General features: G+C 46.0%; 1 protein-coding gene across 3 annotated transcripts in view; it reads right to left on the bottom strand.

Annotated features, from left to right (window-relative positions):
• Positions 1-15,907, bottom strand: part of LOC110502172 (FTS and Hook-interacting protein homolog) — a 49,373-nt gene that overhangs the window by 15,644 nt on the left and 17,822 nt on the right. For all 3 annotated transcript variants that reach the window (XR_005038845.1, XR_005038846.1, XM_036959420.1), the window contains exons 4-7: positions 5,784-6,029; positions 5,400-5,567; positions 3,624-3,703; positions 3,294-3,463 (exon numbers count right to left, since the gene is read on the bottom strand). Coding sequence is in view for 1 of the 3 variants with exons in the window: in XM_036959420.1 (XP_036815315.1) it covers positions 3,294-3,463; positions 3,624-3,703; positions 5,400-5,567; positions 5,784-6,029 (664 nt within the window). In the remaining 2 variants the exon portion in view is untranslated. The remainder of the gene's footprint in view (positions 1-3,293; positions 3,464-3,623; positions 3,704-5,399; positions 5,568-5,783; positions 6,030-15,907) is intronic.

Raw genomic sequence — 15,907 nt, 5'->3', positions numbered from 1 at the left:
CCAGCAGGTAGCCTAGTGGTTAGAGTGTTGGACTAGTAACCAGCAGGTAGACTAGTGGTTAGAGTGTTGGACTAGTAACCAGCAGGTAGACTAGTGGTTAGAGTGTTGGACTAGTAACCAGCAGGTAGACTAGTGGTTAGAGTGTTGGACTAGTAACCAGCAGGTAGACTAGTGGTTAGAGCGTTGGGCCAGTAACCAGCAGGTAGCCTAGTGGTTAGAGCTTTGGACCAGTAACCAGCAGGTAGCCTAGTGGTTAGAGCGTTGGGCCAGTAACCAGCAGGTAGCCTAGTGGTTAGAGTGTTGGACTAGTAACCAGCAGGTAGACTAGTGGTTGGAGTGTTGGACTAGTAACCAGCAGGTAGCCTAGTGGTTAGAGTGTTGGACTAGTAACCAGCAGGTAGCCTAGTGGTTAGAGTGTTGGACTAGTAACCAGCAGGTAGACTAGTGGTTAGAGTGTTGGACTAGTAACCAGCAGGTAGACTAGTGGTTAGAGTGTTGGACTAGTAACCAGCAGGTAGACTAGTGGTTAGAGTGTTGGGCCAGTAACCAGCAGGTAGCCTAGTGGTTAGAGCGTTGGGCCAGTAACCAGCAGGTAGCCTAGTGGTTAGAGTGTTGGGCCAGTAACCAGCAGGTAGCCTAGTGGTTAGAGCGTTGGGCCAGTAACCAGCAGGTAGCCTAGTGGTTAGAGTGTTGGGCCAGTAACCAGCAGGTAGCCTAGTGGTTAGAGTGTTGGGCCAGTAACCAGCAGGTAGCCTAGTGGTTAGAGCGTTGGGCCAGTAACCAGCAGGTAGCCTAGTGGTTAGAGTGTTGGACTAGTAACCAGCAGGTAGACTAGTGGTTAGAGTGTTGGGCCAGTAACCAGCAGGTAGCCTAGTGGTTAGAGTGTTGGACTAGTAACCAGCAGGTAGCCTAGTGGTTAGAGTGTTGGGCCAGTAACCAGCAGGTAGCCTAGTGGTTAGAGTGTTGGACTAGTAACCAGCAGGTAGCCTAGTGGTTACAGCATTGGACTAGTAACCAGCAGGTAGCCTAGTGGTTAGAGTGTTGGACTAGTAACCAGCAGGTAGACTAGTGGTTAGAGTGTTGGACTAGTAACCAGCAGGTAGACTAGTGGTTAGAGTGTTGGGCCAGTAACCAGCAGGTAGACTAGGGGTTAGAGTGTTGGACTAGTAACCAGCAGGTAGACTAGTGGTTAGAGCGTTGGACTAGTAACCAGCAGGTAGCCTAGTGGTTAGAGTGTTGGACTAGTAACCAGCAGGTAGCCTAGTGGTTAGAGTGTTGGACTAGTAACCAGCAGGTAGCCTAGTGGTTAGAGTGTTGGACTAGTAACCAGCAGGTAGACTAGTGGTTAGAGTGTTGGACTAGTAACCAGCTGGTAGACTAGTGGTTAGAGCGTTGGACTAGTAACCAGCAGGTAGCCTAGTGGTTAGAGTGTTGGACTAGTAACCAGCAGGTAGCCTAGTGGTTAGAGTGTTGGACTAGTAACCAGCAGGTAGCCTAGTGGTTAGAGTGTTGGACTAGTAACCAGCAGGTAGACTAGTGGTTAGAGTGTTGGACTAGTAACCAGCAGGTAGACTAGTGGTTAGAGTGTTGGACTAGTAACCAGCAGGTAGACTAGTGGTTAGAGTGTTGGACTAGTAACCAGCAGGTAGACTAGTGGTTAGAGCGTTGGGCCAGTAACCAGCAGGTAGCCTAGTGGTTAGAGCTTTGGACCAGTAACCAGCAGGTAGCCTAGTGGTTAGAGCGTTGGGCCAGTAACCAGCAGGTAGCCTAGTGGTTAGAGTGTTGGACTAGTAACCAGCAGGTAGACTAGTGGTTAGAGTGTTGGACTAGTAACCAGCAGGTAGCCTAGTGGTTAGAGTGTTGGACTAGTAACCAGCAGGTAGCCTAGTGGTTAGAGTGTTGGGCCAGTAACCAGCAGGTAGCCTAGTGGTTAGAGCGTTGGGCCAGTAACCAGCAGGTAGCCTAGTGGTTAGAGTGTTGGGCCAGTAACCAGCAGGTAGCCTAGTGGTTAGAGCGTTGGGCCAGTAACCAGCAGGTAGCCTAGTGGTTAGAGTGTTGGGCCAGTAACCAGCAGGTAGCCTAGTGGTTAGAGTGTTGGGCCAGTAACCAGCAGGTAGCCTAGTGGTTAGAGCGTTGGGCCAGTAACCAGCAGGTAGCCTAGTGGTTAGAGTGTTGGACTAGTAACCAGCAGGTAGCCTAGTGGTTAGAGTGTTGGGCCAGTAACCAGCAGGTAGCCTAGTGGTTAGAGTGTTGGGCCAGTAACCAGCAGGTAGCCTAGTGGTTAGAGTGTTGGACTAGTAACCAGCAGGTAGACTAGTGGTTAGAGTGTTGGACTAGTAACCAGCAGGTAGCCTAGTGGTTAGAGCGTTGGGCCAGTAACCAGCAGGTAGCCTAGTGGTTAGAGTGTTGGGCCAGTAACCAGCAGGTAGCCTAGTGGTTAGAGTGTTGGACTAGTAACCAGCAGGTAGCCTAGTGGTTAGAGTGTTGGGCCAGTAACCAGCAGGTAGCCTAGTGGTTAGAGTGTTGGGCCAGTAAACGAAATGTTGTTGGATCGAATCCCCGAACCGACAAGTTAAAAATCTGTCGTTCTACCCCTGGGAAAGGCAGTTCCCTTCAATGTTCCCTGGGCGCCATCGATGTCGATTATGCCCCCCCCCCAGGTTAAATGTAGAACTGACTAGGTATCCCCCCTTTCACTATATCTAGGAAATATAAGATCAGCAAATACATATGTTTTTAACCCCTTATTTGCCACAAAACGACTTCCATTAATGTGTATGGGTTGCCGTCAGACGAGTCCCGTGACATGTTTGTGAGAGTCTCCCCTTTCCACAGTGGGGTCATATTAGTTTTAGAACCCAAACGGTTCAGACGCAACAGACAGAAGTTGGCACATCAGCGCTACAGACCTCAGACGAGTCCCGTGTGGCTAGCTCTCTTTCCTTCCTTTCCTAGCTTCCTTTTCTTGGTCTTTCCTAGCTTCCTACAGGCCTCTCTCATCTTTTTAAGTGGGAGAACTTGCACAATTGGTGGCTGACTAAATACTGTTTTAGCCCCACTGTATATATTTTAAACGTTGATAAAAAAAAATTAACAAAATATCTCCATAAAACTTCATAATGAAAACATATAGTTAAAAGTGAAGTACAATGGTTTAAAACACACACCGTTTCTTATGCTTGTCTTGTGTATTGAAAAAGGGCACATTGTAAGTTAATCTGGATGAGAGCATCTGCTCGAATGAGTGAAATGTTCAGTAGAAACCGTGGTTAGTCGCCTGTCAGTCAAGTTACCTTTCCCCCAAAGGGCAGGTTCTTCCTCCCGCTCAGCAGAGGGCGCTGTGCTCAGACGGCAGCAGTCGGGGATCAGGGACAGGAACTTGTCAGCTGATTTACCATAGAGATCAGTGTCCCTGATGGCACGCCTCTGACTCAACATCACATGGGTACAGGGCAGCAGATACCTGTCATGAAAATAATAATAGATTTCATTTATAATGAAAGTATAATTACAAGTAGAATCTTAAAAATATGCAGTAAGACAACAATACACTGTTACATTCTCAGTAGTAGCAGCAGCAGTAGTATAGTAACACAACACACACACACACACACAGTATCTACCTGAGAACGAGCTGCAACATGAGGTCTTCACAGTTGAGAGAGAGCAGAGTCCTAAACAGGCTCAAAGACACCATACACAGCTGTAGGATAGAAATAGCAGAACATTAGACACAGCTGTAGGAGAGAATATACAGAACATTAGACACATCTGTAGGAGAGAATATGCAGAACATTAGACACAGCTGTAGGAGAGAAATAACAGAACATTAGACACAGCTGTAGGAGAGAAATAACAGAACATTAGACACAGCTGTAGGAGAGAAATAACAGAACATTAGACACATCTGTAGGAGAGAATATGCAGAACATTAGACACAGCTGTAGGAGAGAAACCGCAGAACATTAGACACATATGTAGGAGAGAATATACAGAACATTAGACACAGCTGTAGGAGAGAATATACAGAACATTAGACACAGCTGTAGGAGAGAAATAACAGAACATTAGACACAGCTGTAGGAGAGAAACAGCTGTAGGAGAGAAACAACAGAACATTAGACACAGCTGTAGGAGAGAAACAGCTGTAGGAGAGAAACAACAGAACATTAGACACAGCTGTAGGAGAGAAACAGCTGTAGGAGAGAAATAACAGAACATTAGACACAGCTGTAGGAGAGAAACAGCAGCACATTAGACACAGCTGTAGGAGAGAAACAGCTGTAGGAGAGAAACAACAGAACATTAGACACAGCTGTAGGAGAGAAACAGCTGTAGGAGAGAAAAAACAGAACATTAGACACAGCTGTAGGAGAGAAACAGCAGAACATTAGACACAGCTGTAGTAGGAGAGAAACAGCTGTAGGAGAGAAACAGCAGAACATTAGACACAGCTGTAGGAGAGAAACAGCAGCACATTAGACACAGCTGTAGTAGGAGAGAAACAGCTGTAGGAGAGAAACAGCTGTAGGAGAGAAACAGCTGTAGGAGAGAAACAGCAGAACATTAGACACAGCTGTAGTAGGAGAGAAACAGCTGTAGGAGAGAAACAGCAGAACATTAGACACAGCTGTAGGAGAGAAACAGCAGAACATTAGACACAGCTGTAGTAGGAGAGAAACAGCTGTAGGAGAGAAACAGCAGAACATTAGACACAGCTGTAGGAGAGAAACAGCAGCACATTAGACACAGCTGTAGTAGGAGAGAAACAGCTGTAGGAGAGAAACAGCTGTAGGAGAGAAACAGCTGTAGGAGAGAAACAGCAGAACATTAGACACAGCTGTAGTAGGAGAGAAACAGCTGTAGGAGAGAAACAGCAGAACATTAGACACAGCTGTAGGAGAGAAACAGCTGTAAGGAGAGAAACAGCTGTAGGAGAGAAACAGCAGAACATTAGACACAGCTGTAGGAGAGCAACAGCTGTAGGAGAGAAAAAGCTGAACATTAGACACAGCTGTAGGAGAGAAACCGCTGTAGGAGAGAAACAGCAGAACATTAGACACAGCTGTAGGAGAGAAACAGCTGTAGGAGAGAAACAGCAGCACATTATACACAGCTGTAGGAGAGAAACAGCTGTAGGAGAGAAATAGCAGAACATTAGACACAGCTGTAGTAGGAGAGAAACAGCTGTAGGAGAGAAACAGCAGAACATTAGACACACCTGTATTCATTTTACTGATATGGATGTGGTTGTCTCACCTAGCTACCTTTTGATGGCACTAACTGTAAGAGGCTTTAGATAAGATGTTCTGCTAAATGACTGGAAAATGTCAACTTCTCCCTCTCACTCCCAGAGAACCCCCAGTACTGTACACTCACAAACACTACATAGTACTGACCCTCGAGTTGCTGCTGATGCGCGTTAGCAACGTGTCCAGGATGGTGTCGTTGTCGTGGCGATGCATGAGGATAAAACGCAGGAACGTTTTAAGAAGAGACGTTTCCGTGACGCTGCGCAGGAACAGGTCCAGGTAGGTTGTACTGGCTATCATCTCATCTACAGATGACTGGGGGAGGGGGATGGGGGGGGGGGGGGGGGTTGATACATATTAAAATAAACTACTCTGATATTGGCAGCCAAAATTACATGTTTTAACGAGAAGAGTAATAAAATCAAGTTTTTGAGCGTCGTCTCCGGCTGACTACTATTTTTTTAACTAGCTAATAAATTCAATCAATCAGCTCAGGCTAGCCAATCAGAGAGTCCCCCCCCCCCCCCCTACCTTGTGTAGGGCGGGTCCCATGACCGGGACCAGGAAGCCGTTGTGAACGTAGTCGACCAGCTGTCTGCGGACCAGGGGGTGAGCCACCTGGATGACAGCGTTACAGAACTCCAGAGAGTTCATGAAGAGCACCAGAGAAGACACGCCCATCCAGTCCTCCCTGCGCAGAGCGTGCCAGTCATCCCCCCGTACCTCTATCTTCCTCGGCAGGGAGGAGTAGAGAGCACTGAGTCCCGTGGCCAGCACCTGGAGGGGGGGGGGGGGGGAGAGGTCAGTGGATGTTTAGGACTAAATTAAGAGGTGAAATGTTCATTTTGACAAGGCTGAACATGTGTCAAATATAAGGGAAAGCAGGCATGTGTGTCAGCAGCACATCACAAACACTCAGCGGGAAATACTACCAGTCCATGTATTAATGATGTATTTTCTGATCAAATAAAGGAGGGAGAAGGATGACATTTCTGGGAGATATACACATGCATTGGAAAACAGGTCTCAGGACAGTGTCTACAGGCAAATGTGTTCCTCGTTTAATCTGAAAAACGGTCTCTGGTTTAATAACACCACAGCCCCTTGGAGAACAGCTAGCCAACACAGACAGTCCTGTGGAGGGCATTTCTTTATAGCAACTGGCAGCAAAAAAACGTTTTTGGAGCAAAAATATTAAATTTACCCCTCCAAGTTATTAAACAAAAATATATATATTTTATATACATACACACATGGAATGGGTGGCCAGTAATAAACTGTTCCTGAACATCTCTAAAACTAAGAGCATTGTATTTGGTACAAATCATTACCTAAGTTTGAGACCTCAGCTGAATCTGGTAATGAATGGTTTGGCTGTTGAACAAGTTGAGGAGACTAAATTACTTGTCGTTACCTTAGATTGTAAACTGTCATGGTCAAAACATATAGATTCAATGGTTGTAAAGATGGGGAGAGGTCTGGCCGTAATAAAGAGATGCTCAGCATTTTTGACACCACACTCCACAAAGCAAGTCCTGCAGGCTCTAGTTTGGCCTAATCTTGATTATTGTCCAGTCGTGTGGTCAAGTGCTGCAAGGAAAGACCTAGTTAAGCTGCAGCTGGCCCAGAACAGAGTGGTACGTCATGCTCTTCATTGTAATCAGAGGGATGATTACAATGAAGAGGAGACTGGCCTGTCACTGGCTACCACTGCAGCAGGAGACTGGCCTGTCGCTGGCTACCACTGCAGCAGGAGACTGGCCTGTCGCTGGCTACCACTGCAGCAGGAGACTGGCCTGTCGCTAGCTACCACTGCAGCAGGAGACTGGCCTGTCGCTAGCTACCACTGCAGCAGGAGACTGGCCTGTCGCTAGCTACCACTGCAGCAGGAGACTGGCCTGTCGCTGGCTACCACTGCAGCAGGAGACTGGCCTGTCGCTGGCTACCACTGCAGCAGGAGACTGGCCTGTCGCTGGCTACCACTGCAGCAGGAGACTGGCCTGTCACTGGCTACCACTGCAGCAGGAGACTGGCCTGTCGCTAGCTACCACTGCAGCAGGAGACTGGCCTGTCGCTGGCTACCACTGCAGCAGGAGACTGGCCTGTCGCTGGCTACCACTGCAGCAGGAGACTGGCCTGTCGCTAGCTACCACTGCAGCAGGAGACTGGCCTGTCGCTGGCTACCACTGCAGCAGGAGACTGGCCTGTCGCTGGCTACCACTGCAGCAGGAGACTGGCCTGTCGCTAGCTACAACTGCAGCAGGAGACTGGCCTGTCGCTGGCTACCACTGCAGCAGGAGACTGGAAGAGAAAACACAAAATGAAGAGATTCTGCATCGTATCCATTCAAGCTGAACACACCAGGTCAGAGGTCTCCAGTGTTGTCATTCAGTAACAGAGAGGAAACTTCTCCAGAGTCAGAGGTCTCCAGTGTTGTCATTCAGTAACAGAGAGGAAACTTCTCCAGAGTCAGTGGTCTCCAGTGTTGTCATTCAGTAACAGAGAGGAAACTTCTCCAGAGTCAGAGGTCTCCAGTGTTGTCATTCAGTAACAGAGAGGAAACTTCTCCAGAGTCAGTGGTCTCCAGTGTTGTCATTCAGTAACAGAGAGGAAACTTCTCCAGAGTCAGAGGTCTCCAGTGTTGTCATTCAGTAACAGAGAGGAAACTTCTCCAGAGTCAGTGGTCTCCAGTGTTGTCATTCAGTAACAGAGAGGAAACTTCTCCAGAGTCAGAGGTCTCCAGTGTTGTCATTCAGTAACAGAGAGGAAACTTCTCCAGAGTCAGAGGTCTCCAGTGTTGTCATTCAGTAACAGAGAGGAAACCTCTCCAGAGTCAGAGGTCTCCAGTGTTGTCATTCAGTAACAGAGAGGAAACCTCTCCAGAGTCAGAGGTCTCCAGTGTTGTCTTTCAGTAACAGAGAGGAAACCTCCAGAGTCAGAGGTGTAGGCCGTCATTGTAAATAAGAATTTGTTCTTAATTACCTTGCCTAGTTAAATAAAGGTTAAATATAATAAATAAATAAAAAAAACAGTTCAGTAACAGAAAGGAAACTTCTCCCTGGTAGTTGCTGTTGATTTGGACTCGTCGAGCGTTGGATCGTCGGACAGACAAGTTCAATCCAACGGTTCAGAGAGGAATCTGGGAGAGGTGAGTACAGGAAGCCAATGGATTTGTCTGTCTACTTCACCTCACTTACCTTGTCAAATCAAATTTTATTGGTCGCATACACATGGTTAGCAGATGTTAATGCGAGTGTAGCGAAATGCTTGCACTAAGAACGCGAAGCGAGGCGACCATCTCTTTCGGCGCCGGAAGTGGGTGTTACACAAGAGTGGTGGTTAAGTCTGTAATGCAACCTGGGTAAACTAACCACACACCATGGGAAGGTCTCAGACAAACAGCAAAGACAAAAGTACTTTGTTTAACTTTGTCGTTGCAAACTAGGCTATATAGTTGGGGTTGACAGTAACGTGGCAGGGGAGAGAGAAACAACATTTTGCACAGGAGAGGAGAGAATCAGAGGCTGCGGTCCCCAAACACTTAAAAGACACACCTTCGTCCATCTAAATCTTTGACCATGATGAATGAACTGGGCTTTGGGAGAAATCAAATTCAAAACTTTTTCAAAACACAGAGAAAAATGTCGATTTTATTATAAAGAAAGTAATCTAATTTAATAGCAAGAAAAAAAATATGTAATGTTGCTTAAATGTGTGCATGTGTCTTTAAAAATATGGTCTGGAACTTTGGTGACTACTAGGGCTGTGGTCCAAACACTTAAAAGACACACCCTCGTCCACTTACCCTCGCCTTATGCCCTTGGGGGAATCCCTGTCGCCATCTTGGCGGGTGGCCCAAATGATTAGCCAAGCAAGGGAAGTGTGCAACAGTAAGCCTCTCAGCCCTGGTTTTTAGTCGGCTTTGCGAGTGTGTAATTATGTTCACGCCGGGGCCTGAAACTACCCATAATTCAATTTCGCAACGATTGAACATCCGCCAAGAAAAGTCTGTGAAAACGTAAAAACAACATCAATGGAGAAGTCAACATATAAGTGTAAGTACAATTTGAATGCAAATAAGTTAGAAATTGTACTATTAAATGCACAAATATGTCTCGTTAAAAAGTAAATATGTTTTTTTGTTTGGTTATCTTTTGGAAATTATTTTAAGTGTTTGGACCGCAGTCAGTCTTGTTTGAGCTGATTCATGAGCAGGAAGACCAAGGTAGGTGTCAAAGAGGACTCCATTAAAAGGACAAGAGGAGGGTTACACAACACAGTACAGGAGAGAACAAGAGGAGGGTTACACAACACAGTACAGGAGTGGACAAGAGGAGGGTTACACAACACAGTACAGGAGTGGACAAGAGGAGGGTTACACAACACAGTACAGGAGTGGACAAGAGGAGGGTTACACAACACAGTACAGGAGTGGACAAGAGGAGGGTTACACAACACAGTACAGGAGTGGACAAGAGGAGGGTTACACAACACAGTACAGGAGTGGACAAGAGGAGGGTTACACAACACAGTACAGGAGTGGACAAGAGGAGGGTTACACAACACAGTACCGGAGTGGACAAGAGGAGGGTTACAGGGAAGGGAGGAGGAGTGGAGGAGAGCCAACCACACACAGCAGACAGACAGCATTACACACAGCAAACAGACAGACGGCATTACACACAGCAAACAGACAGACGGCATTACACACAGCAAACAGACAGACAGCATTACACACAGCAAACAGACAGACAGCATTACACACAGCAAACAGACAGACAGCATTACACACAGCAAACAGACAGACGGCATTACACACAGCAAACAGACAGACGGCATTACACACAGCAAACAGACAGACAGCATTACACACAGCAAACAGACAGACAGCATTACACACAGCAAACAGACAGACGGCATTACACACAGCAAACAGACAGACGGCATTACACACAGCAAACAGACAGACAGCATTACACACAGCAAACAGACAGACAACATTACACACAGCAGTTTCAATCAGTGAAGCACAGACACAGCTGCAACAAAGCCAACCCTAACCTGTCATTACAGAGCCAACCCTAACCAGTCATTACAGAGCCAACCCTAACCAGTCATTACAGAGCCAACCCTAACCAGTCATTACACAGCCAACCCTAACCAGTCATTACAGAGCCAACCCTAACCAGTCATTACAGAGCCAACCCTAACCAGTCATTACAGAGCCAACCCTAACCAGTCATTACAGAGCCAACCCTAACCAGTCATTACAGAGCCAACCCTAACCAGTCATTACACAGCCAACCCTAACCAGTCATTACAGAGCCAACCCTAACCAGTCATTACAGAGCCAACCCTAACCAGTCATTACACAGCCAACCCTAACCAGTCATTACACAGCCAACCCTAACCAGTCATTACACAACCAACCCTAACCTGTCATTACACAGCCAACCCTAACCAGTCATTACAAAGCCAACCCTAACCAGTCATTACAAAGCCAACCCTAACTAGTCATTACACAACCAACCCTAACCAGTCATTACAGAGCCAACCCTAACCAGTCATTACAGAGCCAACCCTAACCAGTCATTACACAGCCAACCCTAACCAGTCATTAGAGCCAACCCTAACCAGTCATTAGAGCCAACCCTAACCAGTCATTAGAGCCAACCCTAACCAGTCATTTCCTTACTAGCTTACAGCTGAAACCAACATCAATGCACTACCCTAGTACCTTGTTTGAGATACAGGAACATAATATGGCTGATTAAAGCAGATTATCTCTCCCAGTCAACATCCTCTTTGCTCTAGCTTTCACTGACTGTGTGTGAATGACATCATGGATCTTAAATGAGTACAATAAAAAGATGTCCCAAAATGGAAATGAAACAGATTGTTTTTCCATCCGTAGCCTCAGATGATTTCTTTTCATCTTCTTCTTCTTCTTCTTCTTCCAAAACTGGTTCACCAACTACTTCTCTGATAGAGTTCAGTGTGTCAAATCTGAGGGTCTGTTGTCCGGACCTCTGGCAGTCTCTATGGGGGTGCCACAGGGTTCAATTCTTGGACCGACTCTCTTCTCTGTATACATCAATGAGGTCGCTCTTGCTGCTGGTGAGTCTCTGATCCACCTCTACGCAGACGACACCATTCTGTATACTTCCGGCCCTTCTTTGGACACTGTGTTAACAACCCTCCAGGCAAGCTTCAATGCCATACAACTCTCCTTCCGTGGCCTCCAACTGCTCTTAAATACAAGTAAAACTAAATGCATGCTCTTCAACCGATCACTACCTGCACCTACCCGCCTGTCCAACATCACTACTCTGGACGGCTCTGACTTAGAATACGTGGACAACTACAAATACTTAGGTGTCTGGTTAGACTGTAAACTCTCCTTCCAGACCCATATCAAACATCTCCAATCCAAAGTTAAATCTAGAATTGGCTTCCTATTTCGCAACAAAGCATCCTTCACTCATGCTGCCAAACATACCCTTGCAAAACTGACCATCCTACCAATCCTCGACTTTGGCGATGTAATTTACAAAATAGCCTCCAATACCCTACTCAACAAACTGGATGCAGTCTATCACAGTGCAATCCGTTTTGTCACCAAAGCCCCATACACTACCCACCATTGCGACCTGTACGCTCTCGTTGGCTGGCCCTCGCTTCATACTCGTCGCCAAACCCACTGGCTCCATGTCATCTACAAGACCCTGCTAGGTAAAGTCCCCCCTTATCTCAGCTCGCTGGTCACCATAGCATCTCCCACCTGTAGCACACGCTCCAGCAGGTATATCTCTCTAGTCACCCCCAAAACCAATTCTTTCTTTGGCCGCCTCTCTTTCCAGTTCTCTGCTGCCAATGACTGGAACGAACTACAAAAATCTCTGAAACTGGAAACACTTATCTCCCTCACTAGCTTTAAGCACCAACTGTCAGAGCAGCTCACAGATTACTGCACCTGTACATAGCCCACATATAATTTAGCCCTATCAACTACCTCTTTCCCAACTGTATTTAATTTATTTATTTATTTTGCTCCTTTGCACCCCATTATTTTTATTTCTACTTTGCACATTCTTCCATTGCAAAACTACCATTCCAGTGTTTTACTTGCTATATTGTATTTACCTTGCCACCAAGGCCTTTTTTTGCCTTTACCTCCCTTCTCACCTCATTTGCTCACATCGTATATAGACTTGTTTATACTTTATTATTGACTGTATGTTTGTTTTACTCCATGTGTAACTCTGTGTTGTTGTATCTGTCGAACTGCTTTGCTTTATCTTGGCCAGGTCGCAATTGTAAATGAGAACTTGTTCTCAACTTGCCTACCTGGTTAAATAAAGGTAAAATAAAATAAAATAAATAAATAAATATCAATGCATGTACACACTCCTATTGAATATTCACTCACCTGTATTGTGAATAGGCCTAGGCTACATCTTGCATTTAACCAATTTACCAACAGAGATGTACCATTTAAATACACTATTTCCGTTACGTTATGTAGTTAGAGTGGTAAAAAAAACAAAGTAAAATGAATTGTATGACGTTATAATTGATTCATTAAATGAATCAGTTAAAAAATCTAACATTTAAAGTGAAATGATATTGAACTTGAAAGACCAAGTGCCATTCTGTGACTGGCAAATAGGTCTTATTTCTTGTCGTGGTACAGTGCCTTGCGAAAGTATTCGGCCCCCTTGAACTTTGCAACCTTTTGCCACATTTCAGGCTTCAAACATAAAGATATAAAACTGTATTTTTTTGTGAAGAATCAACAACAAGTGGGACACAATCATGAAGTGGAACGACATTTATTGGATATTTCAAACTTTTTTAACAAATCAAAAACTGAAAAATTGGGCGTGCAAAATTATTCAGCCCCCTTAAGTTAATACTTTGTAGCGCCACCTTTTGCTGCGATTACAGCTGTAAGTCGCTTGGGGTACGTCTCTACACAGTTTTGCACTCTCCCCATTCCTCCTTGCAAAACAGCTCGAGCTCAGTGAGGTTGGATGGAGAGCATTTGTGAACAGCAGTTTTCAGTTCTTTCCACAGATTCTCGATTGGATTCAGGTCTGGACTTTGACTTGGCCATTCTAACACCTGGCTGTTTATTTTTGAACCATTCCATTGTAGATTTTGCTTTATGTTTTGGATCATTGTCTTGTTGGAAGACAAATCTCCGTCCCAGTCTCAGGTCTTTTGAAGACTCCATCAGGTTTTCTTCCAGAATGGTCCTGTATTTGGCTCCATCCATCTTCCCATCAATTTTAACCTTCTTCCCTGTCCCTGCTGAAGAAAAGCAGGCCCAAACCATGATGTTGCCACCACCATGTTTGACAGTGGGGATGGTGTGTTCAGCTGTGTTGCTTTTACGCCAAACATAACATTTTGCATTGTTGCCAAAATGTTCCATTTTGGTTTCATCTGACCAGAGCACCTTCTTCCACATGTTTGGTGTGTCTCCCAGGTGGCTTGTGGCAAACTTTAAACTACACTTTTTATGGATATCTTTAAGAAATGGCTTTCTTCTTGCCACTCTTCCATAAAGGCCAGATTTGTGCAATATACGACTGATTGTTGTCCTATGGACAGAGTCTCCCACCTCAGCTGTAGATCTCTGCAGTTCATCCAGAGTAATCATGGGCCTCTTGGCTGCATCTCTGATCAGTCTTCTCCTTGTATGAGCTGAAAGTTTAGAGGGACGGCCAGGTCTTGGTAGATTTGCAGTGGTCTGATACTCCTTCCATTTCAATATTATCGCTTGCACAGTGCTCCTTGGGATGTTTAAAGCTTGGGAAATCTTTTTGTATCCAAATCCGGCTTTAAACTTCTTCACAACAGTATCTCGGACCTGCCTGGTGTGTTCCTTGTTCTTCATGATGCTCTCTGCGCTTTTAACGGACCTCTGAGACTATCACAGTGCAGGTGCATTTATACGGAGACTTGATTACACACAGGTGGATTGTATTTATCATCATTAGTCATTTAGGTCAACATTGGATCATTCAGAGATCCTCACTGAACTTCTGGAGAGAGTTTGCTGCACTGAAAGTAAAGGGGCTGAATAATTTTGCACGCCCAATTTTTCAGTTTTTGATTTGTTAAAAAAGTTTGAAATATCCAATAAATGTCGTTCCACTTCATGATTGTGTCCCACTTGTTGTTGATTCTTCACAAAAAAATACAGTTTTATATCTTTATGTTTGAAGCCTGCAATGTGGCAAAAGGTCGCAAAGTTCAAGGGGGCCGAATACTTTCGCAAGGCACTGTATCGTTTTGGTATCAAGTATCGTGATGGTATCGAGTGTCCTGACACTAAACCTGGTATTGGTACAAAGACAAAATTCTGGTATCGTGATACTGGTTCCAATAAATTTTTTCAGCCAATTTATGAGCAAAAACTTTCTGAATGAATTTGTTACAAATCAACTTGCAAGGTTGCTAGCCAGCCAGCCTGCTGACGTTAGCCCTGTTATACCAGCCTGCTGACGTCAGCCCTGTTATACCAGCCTGCTGACGTTAGCCCTGTTATACCAGCCTGCTGACGTTAGCCCTGTTATACCAGCCTGCTGACGTTAGCCCTGTTATACCAGCCTGCTGACGTTAGCCCTGTTATACCAGCCTGCTGACGTTAGCCCTGTTATACCAGCCTGCTGACGTTAGCCCTGTTATACCAGCCTGCTGACGTTAGCCCTGTTATACCAGCCTGCTGACGTTAGCCCTGTTATACCAGCCTGCTGACGTTAGCCCTGTTATACCAGCCTGCTGACGTTAGCCCTGTTATACCAGCCTGCTGACGTTAGCCCTGTTATACCAGCCTGCTGACGTCAGCCCTGTTATACCAGCCTGCTGACGTCAGCCCTGTTATACCAGCCTGCTGACGTCAGCCCTGTTATACCAGCCTGCTGACGTCAGCCCTGTTATACCAGCCTGCTGACGTCAGCCCTGTTATACCAGCCTGCTGACGTTAGCCCTGTTATACCAGCCTGCTGACGTTAGCCCTGTTATACCAGCCTGCTGACGTTAGCCCTGTTATACCAGCCTGCTGACGTTAGCCCTGTTATACCAGCCTGCTGACGTTAGCCCTGTTATACCAGCCTGCTGACGTTAGCCCTGTTATACCAGCCTGCTGACGTTAGCCCTGTTATACCAGCCTGCTGACGTTAGCCCTGTTATACCAGCCTGCTGACGTTAGCCCTGTTATACCAGCCTGCTGACGTTAGCCCTGTTATACCAGCCTGCTGACGTTAGCCCTGTTATACCAGCCTGCTGACGTTAGCCCTGTTATACCAGCCTGCTGACGTTAGCCCTGTTATACCAGCCTGCTGACGTTAACCCTGTTATACCTGCCTGCTGACGTTAACCCTGTTATACCAGCCTGCTGACGTTAGCCCTGTTATACCAGCCTGCTGACGTTAGCCCTGTTATACCAGCCTGCTGACGTTAGCCCTGTTATACCAGCCTGCTGACGTTAGCCCTGTTATACCAGCCTGCTGACGTTAGCCCTGTTATACCAGCCTGTTGACGTTAGCCCTGTTATACCAGCCTGCTGACGTTAGCCCTGTTATACCAGCCTGCTGATGTTAGCCCTGTTATACCAGCCTGCTGACGTTAGCCCTGTTATACCAGCC

This window comes from Oncorhynchus mykiss, chromosome 22 (assembly GCF_013265735.2).
Source record: "Oncorhynchus mykiss isolate Arlee chromosome 22, USDA_OmykA_1.1, whole genome shotgun sequence".
Lineage (NCBI taxonomy): Eukaryota > Metazoa > Chordata > Actinopteri > Salmoniformes > Salmonidae > Oncorhynchus > Oncorhynchus mykiss.
Note: the sequence above shows the minus strand (reverse complement) of the source record. Positions and strands in the feature narration are given on the sequence as shown.